This window comes from Cryptomeria japonica, chromosome 4, assembly GCF_030272615.1.
Source record: "Cryptomeria japonica chromosome 4, Sugi_1.0, whole genome shotgun sequence".
Lineage (NCBI taxonomy): Eukaryota > Viridiplantae > Streptophyta > Pinopsida > Cupressales > Cupressaceae > Cryptomeria > Cryptomeria japonica.
In genome coordinates, this window is record NC_081408.1 from 493992405 (window position 1) to 494005596 (window position 13192).

At 34.4% G+C, this 13192-nt stretch overlaps 1 protein-coding gene across 6 annotated transcripts; it reads right to left on the reverse strand.

Moving 5' to 3' along the window:
• Positions 1 to 3284: 3284 nt before the first annotated feature.
• LOC131060380 (uncharacterized) lies at positions 3285 to 12861 on the reverse strand. 6 transcript variants are annotated; one of them, XR_009110343.2, is made up of 3 exons: positions 12702 to 12859; positions 12218 to 12443; positions 3285 to 3534 (listed from the first exon to the last, which is right to left on the reverse strand). XR_009110343.2 is itself a non-coding variant. In XM_059219906.1 (2 exons), exons 1-2 carry the CDS (start codon positions 12495 to 12497, stop codon positions 4127 to 4129), a joined length of 309 nt encoding a protein of 102 aa, XP_059075889.1. In that variant the 5' UTR covers positions 12498 to 12691; the 3' UTR covers positions 3823 to 4126. The 6 variants fall into 6 exon arrangements, 1 of the variants encoding a protein (XP_059075889.1); XR_009372345.1 differs by lacking the exon at positions 3285 to 3534 and adding an exon at positions 4176 to 4433; XR_009372346.1 differs by lacking the exon at positions 3285 to 3534 and adding an exon at positions 4440 to 6857.
• Positions 12862 to 13192: the final 331 nt, after the last annotated feature.

Consider the following 13192-nt stretch of genomic DNA (forward strand, 5'->3'; position numbering starts at 1 on the left):
TGAGAAACCTAACATGATGAAGAATCTTGATATGTGACATGGCACTTCATTTTAATGAACATAAAAAAGATTAAATTTTTGCAAGGTAAATAATGAGGATAACATTTGGCTATAATTAGGGATAAGAACTTTGTAAGAATAGAAAGAATCTAGAATCTCTATCAAGAGATTAGTGCCTTATCTATTAGGCCATAAATTCAGAAGATCAATATAGTAGAGGTCGCCATGCCTTAATGAGGCCATGATGCAATATCCTAAGGATTTTGAGTTCATTTTATGTAATAAGGTCAATCATGACCATTCGTGATGTAATAAGTGTATTTGAGGTCATTAGATAGGGTTTTGAGTCATAATGAGGTCATATTGACAAGATTGTCAAAAATTGTCAAGATATCACAAATGTGTGTAAATGGGTCGTATGGAGTTCTATGATGTATCAAGGTGTTTTAAACCTATTTGGACCTATTTGAGTCATTTTTGGGTCATGGAAGTCTTTGATTAGGTCTAGGTTCCATTTGAGCAAAAATTGACAAAGTTGACAAAAAAGTTGTCAAGCAAAATTTGCACTTTGGAGGTAATTATGTGTTGGTTGTTCAAATAAATTTGTAAAGGTAGTTACAACTGATGAGAGGCCAAGAGAATGTTTAAAGAGGTCCTTCCCACTTTGAGTGTGGTTGGTTGTTCAATGTATTGAAGAAGAACATCAATAAAAGTTTGTGATTTCCTGCACTTTTGTTGTATGTTTCAGATGTGACAACTGATTTCTCTTGTTTTCTCATTGGAAACTCATTCATTTGCATTCTAAGGAATTTGGTAATGATAGAAGGGTGAGTTCTCAAGAGTTTGATCTTTGTTTCATTTCCTTTCATTAATTTTTGAGAGAGATCTTCATTTTTTTGTAAAAACTGTCAAAACCTTGCCAAGGGTTACCCGTTTTGGTAAAACCCTTGTAACTTATGTTTCAACCATTGGATCGGGCTATAACTTGGGGAAAAGTTTTTTAACTAGGCATTCTAAGATCTGACCAGAGGGATTCTCTTAATGATTATTCTTTGGAAAGTTATGAATGACTGTTTTTCTGCATTTCATACTGAAAATCAAACTATCATGAACAACAAGTTGTTGATGTTTTGAACGTGGTTCAAGTGCAAAGAGGGCTTAGGAAGGTTGGTGAAGGAGTTGAGGGGTGTGGTAAAGTGTCCCACATACAAACCAAGTGTTGGAAACCAAAGGAATCAATTAAAATTACCATAGTTCATGATTGTCCTAAATTTCATGTTGACTGTCACAATTTGACAGTGTCTTAAATCATTACTCTTGTACGGTTGAAAAGTGGTCATGTTGATGAGTTTGGTGTCTAAGAGGAAGGTAGAGAAGCCCTTCACCATAAGACAAATGTTTGGAGTCCTTAAAATGAGGAATGAATTATGTAAATATGACTGTCCCCACCATTTGTATGACTGTCCCAAAAACAATGAATCCACATTGAGCATTGTTATGACCTCTTGGGTTGGATGGGAGGGTAGAGAATGGTTGTTAACCCATGTTGAGGAGACTCCATAGTGTTGATGTGAATTCCTTGGTTGGTAAATACCTTTTATCATTGTGAGATGAGTTTATGGACAAGTTGGGTTATCATAGGGAAGTGGCTTGTGTGAGTAGGATATAAGGGTTTGGTGAAGTCTGCGTGTTTGTGAGTTCCAAGTTGGCCTTAGACGTGTAATAGACCTAATGAAATGTATTCCAAGGATTGGATTGAGTTTGTGAAGTTGATGTTCACTTTTGGTGGTTTGTGTAGCCTAGTGGCTTGAGAGAACCTATGTGTTCGAGTTTTCTTTAGGTGAGTGTTGCTACAAAAGAAATTGATGTGTGTTTTGAACCTGATATGTAGGGATGTTTTTAGTCATGGACCCAAGCCTCTGCATCATTGACTCATACCAAGCCTGATACTTTATATGTAGTAGGCATGGTTTCAAGATTCACCCAAGAAGCTCATGAGCTACATTGGTTCAAAGAATCTAGGAGGATCCTTCACTGCCTTCATGGTACTCTCAAAGAAGAAAAGGAATTGTGAGGTTGGCACTAAGGATGGAATTCTAGATATGTTGTTGGAATAAATGCTCCAACATAAATGAATAATTCATCGAGTGTTTTGTGTGTGTCATCAAATATTATTTTGGTGTCCAATATGTTTAGTTAAGTTCAATTTGCTGTCACACAATACCAATTAGCTGTTGATCAACTATAGTTGCTGTAAAAACCACTATAACTTTAAGAACCAGTTAGCAAATTTGTAAGATTCAGTTAAGATTATTTGTAACTATTTATATGTGTACTACATAGTTAATAAAATGATCGAGTGTTCTGTTTGCTTTTTCAATTTCTACTTTATGTATTGTGAACTTAAATATGGGAATTTAATTATTAGATTCTATAATAGGTTTTTTCAAACTTGCAATGGGATTCAATAGCGCATTGTCTGGTTTAAGCTTGTCTTTCATAACCGCTGACAATTTTTTTACATGTTAATTTCAGGATCGCTCACATTCGATTTAACACTTGATTTCAAGCAATTGATGATCCCAATGGAGATCTAATAATCCCAATATCAATGCCGTCCTCTCTCTTTAAAATGATCACTTATTCTTCTATTACAACATCACCATTTCTCCAACTATCAGACCACCATTCAAGGATTTACCTAGAGTTACACATTTTCCATTAATAATCTGTAGTCAGGTGTGTTCAAGAACATAAATGGGGCGGAAGACATTTTATTTGAACATTTTCTAGATTTTTTAAACTACCCTGTCTCCTACATATCGTAATAAGGGGCCTCTAGAAATTGTGGTCTGATCTCTTTGGCCAATATCTTGAGTCAAACCATGGCTTAAATTCTTGGAATATAGTTGCTAAGTTGTAGTAGGTGTTTTGTGTGGATACCATGCTCTGATATGTTTGTGAACAGCTCCGCTTTCATCTTTAGTACAGCTCTAAAATTATTTGAATATTAATAGGAATAGGAAAGTTGTTGCAAGAACTTTTAACTTGCATGTTCTGAAAAAATGATCAATTTAATTATGCAGAGATTAGCAGTTGATTTCTCTGCATTTGTACTATTTGCATCCGATAAGAAATAAAGTGTTACCCTTCACTGTTGTATTTTGTTTGTGAAGGCAACCTCATAACAAAAGAGAAAAGGACAAAGAAAATTTTAGATCAGTTTGATAAAAGAAACACTGACTCACATGAAGCTTTCTTCAAAGACTGGTGAACCTCCTCACACTTAGGGGACTTAAATTTCAATTTTCTATTAGTTATGGCACTTAACTTTATTGTCAGTAGCAATGATATCAGTATATGATGTTAAGTGGAAATTCTACCTGATTCATATCTTGCAGCATCCACATCTCAGCTAGGGGAACATATGCCCTCAAGATGTGTTAGCCAGGAAGTTAAACATTTGAACTCATATCCACATCCAGTAAATAGGCTTAAAACTATGAATCCAGGGTGTATAGCAGAGTAAAGATCCTGAGATACCAACAAAGGGCAGTGCTCAGACATCGTCCTAGAATACTAATTTTTAATCATATACAATAAATGAAAGTAAACTTTGAAAGTTTGTTTCCCTTGGAGTGAGATCCATTTCAAACTTATCACATGAATGTATACCGAGAATCTATTTCAAGGAAAAATCATACCATGCCCTCAAAACCTTACTTGAATGAAAGCATGACAAATAAAGAGTCCAGAAACAACGTTACACCAGCAGAAAATATGATGCGTTAGGGTAAAGTAGCATCTCATATACAGGAAAAATGGTAGAAAAGTATATATATTATAATAAATACTGCGTAAGAAAGCAAAGCACAATAGAGACAACCATATGAATATCAAATGTAAACAACCAGATGAGACCATGATACATCTAAAATGTCATCCTAAGCCAGGAAAATAGCCTCTACACCTTAATTGCAATTTGCATCAAATAAAGTGATAGTTGAAATCTAAGCTCACAAGATTGTGACTGCTGTGTGTCAATATCAAGCACATAATTTGAAAGAGGATTTAAATAATATTCTAAAGAAACAAGTGGAATATAGCTTTGGTCATGGGATTATCATCATATGAAGAACTTTGCTGTTACAATACCTGCCAAATGCAATAAACATGCCAAACAGTAACAAAAATTGAGTTGATTTATGTCACAGATTGATGCTGAAATATAACCCTTGTTTATAAACTTATATCTATAAAGACAGTTGCAATTACAAACTCTAATGAAATTCCTGTCCGCATTAATTATATACTGAAATATAGAGCTGCATAAGTATAACAATAAACACATTCAGGCTTGTGGATTTACACTGGCCAACAACATTTGCTGATTAGTTTTCTCACTTTGTATTTAAACTTTATGGGCTTCAGACCTGCAGTCTTAATTGCATCAGCAAATAGTACAAGTGCTTATGATTTTAACTGAGAGATTAGATAATATATATTTACAGACACTTGTGGAATTTGTATCATGCTAGGATTTTCAAGATGTCAAATGCATCATATATTTATTATACAACTTAGACCATCACAGCTATATAACCGTTCAGGAATAAAGTTATGACAACATGTTACTATGATCAAATCTAGAAACAGCAGCATGGAACATTAAGGATTGTGGAAAACTGATATCATTAAAATATTATATTGACAAACATATACAAAAGTAAAGAATTCAAGCCTCCACAATCCATAATGTTTACAAACATATACAAAATCCAACTCATTTCTGCCAAATAACATTACCATAAGAGTTATATCTTTCTTAAGCCTTAGAAACTCTTCATGTTCAATTTCATTAATGGAAGTTAGGTTTGACATGAAGAATTAATGGCAACATGGTACTAGGATACCTTCTCGAAATCCCCACTTGTATGTGAAGCAATGTCCTCTTCCAAAGATTTTTTATACTTCAGATGATATGCTTTTCTCACCAGCAACAGTTCACTTGGAGATCGAGAGCAGAAAATTTCTACCAGAACAGTCTTTTGAACTCCACTTTTTAATGCCTTTGTGTGCTAAAACAGCATCACGCTCAGGAAGTTCCAACATCCACAGAAGCATAGCTCTTTTCAATCTAATTTTGCAATTAGTATGCATGTTGGAAACCATGGCATCAAAGAAGAAATATGGATATGAATTTGGACAAACTTGAACCCAATAGATCTACTTCCACTGATGATTGCTTCCACCTATGTCTCTATTGTTTCTACTGAGTCAAATGTAATTATACTCCGCCCAAATCAGCCTCATAAATTAGAATAATTGTAAGAATTTCACATCTTGAACAGTATTATTATTGATGGAACCTTTGAATACTGCGTTTTATTTAATTCCATTAACTTTGTAGTGAATTTACTATTGACACTTACTGCATTCATGGTATTTCAGATTACCGCTTAAATTAGTATAAATTAGTTACATAGAACTCTCAAATTTTCCCTAATGCTTTCTCAACCTGCAAATCAGTTTTTACGCAGTGTTATTAATGCCCTTCTGTAACATCCTAAAAGCCTTTGATATGAAAAATATTATGCATCTCCACATTAGAAAACAAAAATGAATTCTAAACGGAACAAGATAAGTTTATGGTAGAGTTTAATCAACATATAATGAAACAGGGTTTGTCCATCATCTTCGTATAAGATAGTCTCAATTTAGTTGTGTATGTTTCTCAGTTGATGCTCAGTAAATTGGATTGACTCTTGCTTGGCACCGATTGAAAACTCCCTAGGAAGATTCAGGTTGATCTAGGTTTTTTTTTTTAATTAGAGATCGATTACCAAGAAAACCAATAGAGCAGGTACGATATATGGTGCTATGCACCAAGTCCGGCTGATACAACTAGATCAGCAATACGAGCAAAAGATTACAGACAAGACACTAGTGCCGAATATGGTACTAAAAGTCCAAAAAGAACAGCTGTTGAGCTAGACATTTTGAAAGACCTAACAGCATATATTGTGCTCAGCTCTTGGATTATGAAGGTCTTGCTTTATCTTGTTGCACTTGCGGGTGCTATCAAATGGGGCATGTTGCTGTAGACTGTTCTAGCCTCACAGAAATCTGCTAGCCAAGCATCTTGGTAGAGAGATGTTCTTCCCCACCATTTAATTGTCCTAGGTTCTTTGTAGGAATCTACATGTATTAAAAACCCTCTCAGGTAGCTGATGCTATTACAGAGCCCTCTTTTGCGGCTCATCAAAATCCTTCTTTGTCTTCTGAGATGTTAAATGAGAAGGCTCCATTAATGGATGAAGATGATCCCACATCCCTTTTAGTTCATGCTGTGAAGACTCCTTAAATTCTTTCATTTTCTTCTAAGAAATTAAATGAGATGGCTCCTTTGCTGGGTGAATTTTCTCTATCCCCTTCAGCTCATGCTGTGGTGAGTGCAAGTTAGCCTCCAGTGTTTCTTTGGAGCAACAATAGAATCTTACATTGCTTGATTGACAAGATTTGTATCCTCTAGTAGGGGTGGATTGGACTTTAGTTTCCAATTGGAAACTTGACAAAAATTAGAAAATTACTTCTTAATATGCTTTAGAATCTTAGATCTAGTGGGAGAAAGTCAAAAGGCTTACCATGATAGTTCCTATCCAGCATTGTGTACTGTCTAAAATTTTAAGGGATTGGGCCACATAGTTTTCATTTATTTTCAAATAGAAAAATAAAAAATCATAGGAAAAAATATGAGCTTCCAATCAGGAAAAAGGAAAAGCCAGCCAAATAAAATTTGAAAATGAGACTGCAGCATCTGCATTTCTTCTTCGATGACACAGTTTCCAACCTGCATACTAATTGCAAAAAGTGAAGAGAAAACATTAGTCTTGACCTTAAAAGGGAGGGACTAGCAAAGATAATAAGTGAGGCTAAATGTATATCAATTTCTTCATTGGTTTGCCCCAGTTCAATAAGTTGAGGAGTGTCAATTCCTTGTTTTCTATTATTTTATTTGGTTGAATCAATGTCAAATGATTTTATTCATACCTATTGCTTGTAGATGATATGAAATACAGATATATAGCTTGATTGCATTAGCGGACTAGACAATCCAATCCAATGGATATGGATTAATTACAACCAATCTTTCTAATATAATTCTGAACATGTGCTCAACCACTGGATATGTAATTAAAAAAATGATGTGAGTACTCTGACGATATTGCTACGAGTTTAGAGCATTTTAATTGTGCCACATAGATTTAGCAATAAAAGATATCAACAGTCCAGAAAAGTCCAAGCCAAGATAGAAAGTTTAATCATTTGTTTCCAAATTAAATCTCAGATAAAGTACGACCAATATTGACTGGGCTGAATAATGGCCTCTTGTTTCACTGAAATCATATAGATCGTGATTTATATGATCAAACAAAGTTACATTCAAACAATAAGTGGATGATCAGACAGATTTACATTCAAACAATAAGTTGCAGGACATGAATATTTTGTGTCGATACCATGTTCTGATATGTATTGACTTTTCACCAATATCTATATATAGGGTCACTAACAGTCCTTGGTTTGGATTCATTTGCCTATTATCAACAATCAACTCAGTTACTACTCAGTCATGCTTAAATATATTGTTATCTGATAAGGATTTGAATGTTGACATATTGCAGTTTCAGATATAAACTATGTATATTGAATAAGAATATTCTAGGAGATTGAATTTTAGACCTTGGTTCTTTTATGAATGTTGCTAGGATTGATTATTGGGAAAAAAAACTGTAAGGGAAGGATCCCAATGATTGTTTGGCAACAGATCAATATCTATATATAGGGTCACTAACAGTCCTTGGTTTGGATTCATTTGCCTATTATCAACAATCAACTCAGTTACTACTCAGTCATGCTTAAATATATTGTTATCGGATAAGGATTTGAATGTTGACATATTGCACTTTCAGATATAAACTATGCATATTGAATAAGAATATTCTAGGAGATTGTATTTTAGACCTTGGTTCTTTTATGAATGTTGCTAGGATTGATTATTGGGAAAAAAACTGTAAGGGAAGGATCCGGATGATTGTTTGGCAACGGTCTTATGTATTACTATTATATGCGTTGATCTATTTGTATATTGATTGAGCAGTTGTACTCTTGTAAAGAAATCAATTCACAAAAAATTCTTGAAAAATCACAATCAGTATCTATAATTGGCATTGATCAGGTTATTCTGTTCGACCATAGAATGGGAAGGAAAATGCTTTGAGAAAATTTTTGTTAGCTGAAAGATGAATTGAATGCAATACTTTGCATTTCTATATGTTCTATTTATGCATTGACTTCTTGAAAACTAAATAAAACATGCACTCATAAACCAACAATGGATTATATAAGTTTAGGTATATCATTAGTTTGAGTTCCACCAACCTTTCTCATTGTTCTGGAAAAATTGCATCCATAATCCATAAACCAACTTACATATAATTGTAAATCTACTTTTTGTTTACCTATAATTGTATGTCTGCCAATTTGCTTGCAAAGAAATGTATGTCTGTAGAGTTTGCATACATGCAAGTGTATGTCAACAGCTATACAGAGACACCTCCTAAAGTTTTAAATAAAAAGTTTAATAACCCATTTTTCAATAACATTGGTGCAAAATTTATCAGTAGAATATGAATAGAATATAATTTATAAGCCCTCACACTTGTACATTTTTTAATCCTAATTATCACTCTAATTATACACACTTTGGTTTATTACGTCACTTGTTATGTAAGTGCATGTATACAAATTTTATATCCATGCAATTGTCTGTGTACAATTTTTGTATATATAAAATTGTATGTCTGCAACATTTATGTGCATGCAGTTACATCTGCAAATTTTGTAACACATGTATACATTTTGTAATGTCAGGAATAATTTATTTTTTAATATTTGTAATACATATATGCATTTATATGGTTGTATACAACTACATATTGAATGTGTTTGCAGTTTATGTCGATATCATAAACCCCATTAAAATAGTACCACATAGTCAGTATCATAAATCCATCAAAACAGAATCTACTTTTCTAAGTTCATGATTATTGTTCTACTTGAAAGGGCTAAATTTACAAATATTGTTGTATGCCTACAAAATTTACAGATATAATTGCATGGACATAACTTTCAATTTCAATTTTCAAATATGAGTTACTAAACTTTTAATTAAATAAACCACTTATATAAGAGGTGCATTTGAATAGCTGCTAACATACAAATGAATGTATGCAAACACTACAAACATACATTTCTTTGCATGCAAATTGACAAACTCACAGTTATAGGTAAACAAAAGTAGATATACAATTGTATTTAAGTAAATTGTGCAGACATATGCTTACATATATACATTAAAAGCTTAAAAAATATTATTCATAAACTGCATTCAATATGTAGTTGTATACAACTACATAATTGTATAGCCCATATATGTATTACAAATATTCAAAAATTAATTGTTCCTCAAGATTTCCCTTTGTTTTGGTAAAGACACATAAATGACAAGTCCCCAAGGAACAATGATATACGCTAACATACAAATTATAATTACATATAGCTAAGTTTGCAAACTCAGTTTAAACTGTAACTACACATTAATACAAAGGTATGTTAGTATTTACAGGATAAGGTAAGTTGAAGGGAATGAAAACATTTTCAACGCCCTTATACTCACAATCTCTTCATTGTAGGAAACATCACTAGACAAGCATGAATCTGTGACCTACATTCAAGGATATTTTTTAGAGTAACAGCAGAGCCTCCACACATATTCCATTCATATTTAAATCTGAATGATATATAGTCAGGTGTGTTCGTGAATATAAATGGACCAGAAGGCATTTTATTTGTACGTTTTCTAGATTATTTTAACTACCCTATGTCCTACATATTATTTTAAGGGGCCTCGAGGAATTGTTGTCTAATCTTTTTGGCCAATAACTTGGGCCAAACCATGGCTTAATTATTGGAATATAATTGATAAGTTACAGTAGGTGAACGTTTTGTGTTGATGTGTTTGTGAACTGCCCCAATTTGACTTCAAGAGAATATCTATAGGTAGAGTCACTACGGTCCTTGGTTTGGCTTCATTTGAACAGGATATGTATATGTATATGTATTTTGCACTTAACCCGCTTCTGGCACCGGATTTGGATCTTTGCCAGGGGACTATGCACGTGGAATTGGATCTGTCACTCGAAGGTGACACTGGTCAACGATAAAATAAACATGTGCTGCTTCTATCTCTGCTCTATTAGCTGCTTATGCCCATGCTTTGCTATGGATGCTTCTAGGTCTCGACCAGGGAAACGAATCGAAACTCAATCTACAACAACTGGATATGGATCTAGGCGTGAAGACTGGAGGTGATGGCTCTTGATCTGCGATGAATGGAATGGATGGATCTAAATCAAGATCAACTGCCTTTCCCCCTGTTGCTCTCACTGGGTGGGTGATCAACCGCCTCTATATAGGGACTTTCTCTTTTACCGTGCGAGGGGCGGCTGGAGAAGTATGCCACAGTCTCATTATTAGTCCTCTTCCCCTGCCAAGGGATGCCTGACCTATGCTAACATAGGTTTACGTGACTTCATTCCTTCCTTTTTTGTACCCTTTCATCTATCCACTTGCCCGTAGACAATAGAATAGGTCCAGCATAAAACAGCTTCCCTCCACTGAGAAGTTAGGTAAAACACTGGACCATAGCCTTATTACCCCTGTTGCGAAATACCCACCCACGTGAGAATCCTGTACGAACGATTGATTAGCCCAAGTGGACTCTCTCTCTCTTTTCTATATGCCAATCAATCAAGCCATCCAACCCAACGCCACCCTATAGAATAGTAGGGCCTACTAGTTCAGATCCCTCCGTTCTACCTACTTACATAGATGGTTCATAAACTGGTGTGGGTGAATCTCTCGCAATAATATGAAGGAAGGGCCCCTGCTGCCCCTCTAGCTTCTACCTCTCCTTCCTATGTATGCTACCTTCACAGGCTCTGCTGCTAGTTTTCGACCCGGAAGGGGTGACGCGACATGCTCTGATGTGTTTGTGAACTGCCCCAATTTGACTTCAAGAGAATATCTATAGGTAGAGTCACTACGGTCCTTGGTTTGGCTTCATTTGCCTATTATCAACTCTGTTACTATTCTGCTTGATGGAGTCATAAGTGTCAACTCTGTTACTATTCTGCCTGATGGAGTCACTACTATTACAAGGTCTCTAAGTCTTGAATTACAAATAAATTATGCGTAGCCTTACTTGAGCATTCATTCAATCCCTACAAGGACTTTAGGGATTCTATGATGGAGATAATTTTGGCAAGAAATATAGACATCAACAGTACCGCTACTTCAGCATGAATCCTCCTGAGCACCAGGATTTGATCGAAAAGGCGTTTTTGGAACTGCTGCCTCTGAATACTAGAAAGATACAAGGCTACGTAAAAATAGTTTTACAGTCAGTATTATTGTCTCTATACAGAATGGAGTTCATATACTGTTTTGTAAATAAATAAAGATAATAAGCGAGGCAAAATGTATTTTAATTTCATCATTGGTTTGCCCCATTTCAGTAAGTTGAGGAGTGTCAATTCCTTGTTTGCTATAGTTTTATTTGGTTGAAACAATGTTGAATGATTTTATTCATACCTAATGCTTGCAGAGGATATGAAATACACATATATAGCTTGATTGCATTAGCGGACAAAAGAAACCAATAGATATGGATCAGTTACAACCAATCTTTCTAATATGATTCTGAACATGTGGTCAACAAAATGTTAAATAAACCTACAATCATGCATGCTATCCTCTGTTCTGCACTTGGTGGCTTCATGACCAAGTGAGAAGAAACTGAAATCAGGCAATGTTTACAAAGACTTGCTATTTCCTTTTAACTAAAGGATTATGTAATTTAACAAATATATCAAGAAGAAGAACAGAACATCACTAAGACAAGTAAAAATTTGACAGAAATATCCACAAATCTAAAGAAGAAAAGGAAAAAGGTGAGAAAAATGAGGTATCACAAAAATATTACATAGAATAGTGTTAACTCCAGTATGTCTTTAAAGACTTGAACCAATAGAATAATATTTTAGCAATATCAATCAACTGTTGCAAAATGATCTTAAAACAATCAAATAATTACCTGAGTGCCTGTCAAGCCAGAGAGCTATCCGAGACCCCAAATATTGTTGAGCCCCTCTTTGAATTCCATATGGTGCTGCTGATACCTCCTTGCATATTAGAGGAAAAACATAAAGAAATGCGACTGCAAAATATAATCCTACATGACAGTATTTTCTTCGCTGCAGCAGTGCAACTCCAATCAGCCACTTGCTAGGATGTATAGCTCTCCTCACTATTGCTCTCCTCTGTGCCCCATTCAAAATTCCCCATCCACAGACACAACATATAAAAAATATCATGAAAATTGAAAAAGGGAAAAAACCAGACACCCAAAAAAAACAAAAATAAGAGCAGGCATGGCCATGCCATAGCAAACTAAACAAACAAACAAACAAAAAATTGAACAGGGAACAATCTGCCCATGCTACTCAAATAAACTGCCCATTTATAAGAGTGTGGAATGGTGATTTTTCTAACGGTAACAGGGAAAAAAAAAACAGTACCGTTGAGGCACGCTTCCATTATCCCATACTTATAATTTGAGTACCGTTGAGGCACGCTCCCATCATCCCATGGCTGTAGTTCAGTGTCGTTGAGGCAGGCTCGGCTCCACTCCACTCCACTCCATGTGAATTCAGAGTAAACCAACCATTAACAGATGTAATTATATGCTTGACTTTATTTCTTGGTAAGTTTTACAAAATCAATTTGAGGGATTTAATTTAATCAGATTTTTATTATTATATTTTATATTTTTCTCCTAGAGGAAAGTCATCTAAAGAGCTAGACGAATTAAAATTGAGTTAAATTTAATTAATAGTATTTTTATTCAAATTATGAATCATATGTCAAAATGTAATTCAATTAAAAATCATTTTGAGACATTTTATTTTTCTTTAAATGATGTAAAAATTTAATAAAAATGTATTTCCATCTAGTTTAGTCAAATTTTACTTGTAAAATATTTTCAAATATATTTGTCTATGGAGGAAAG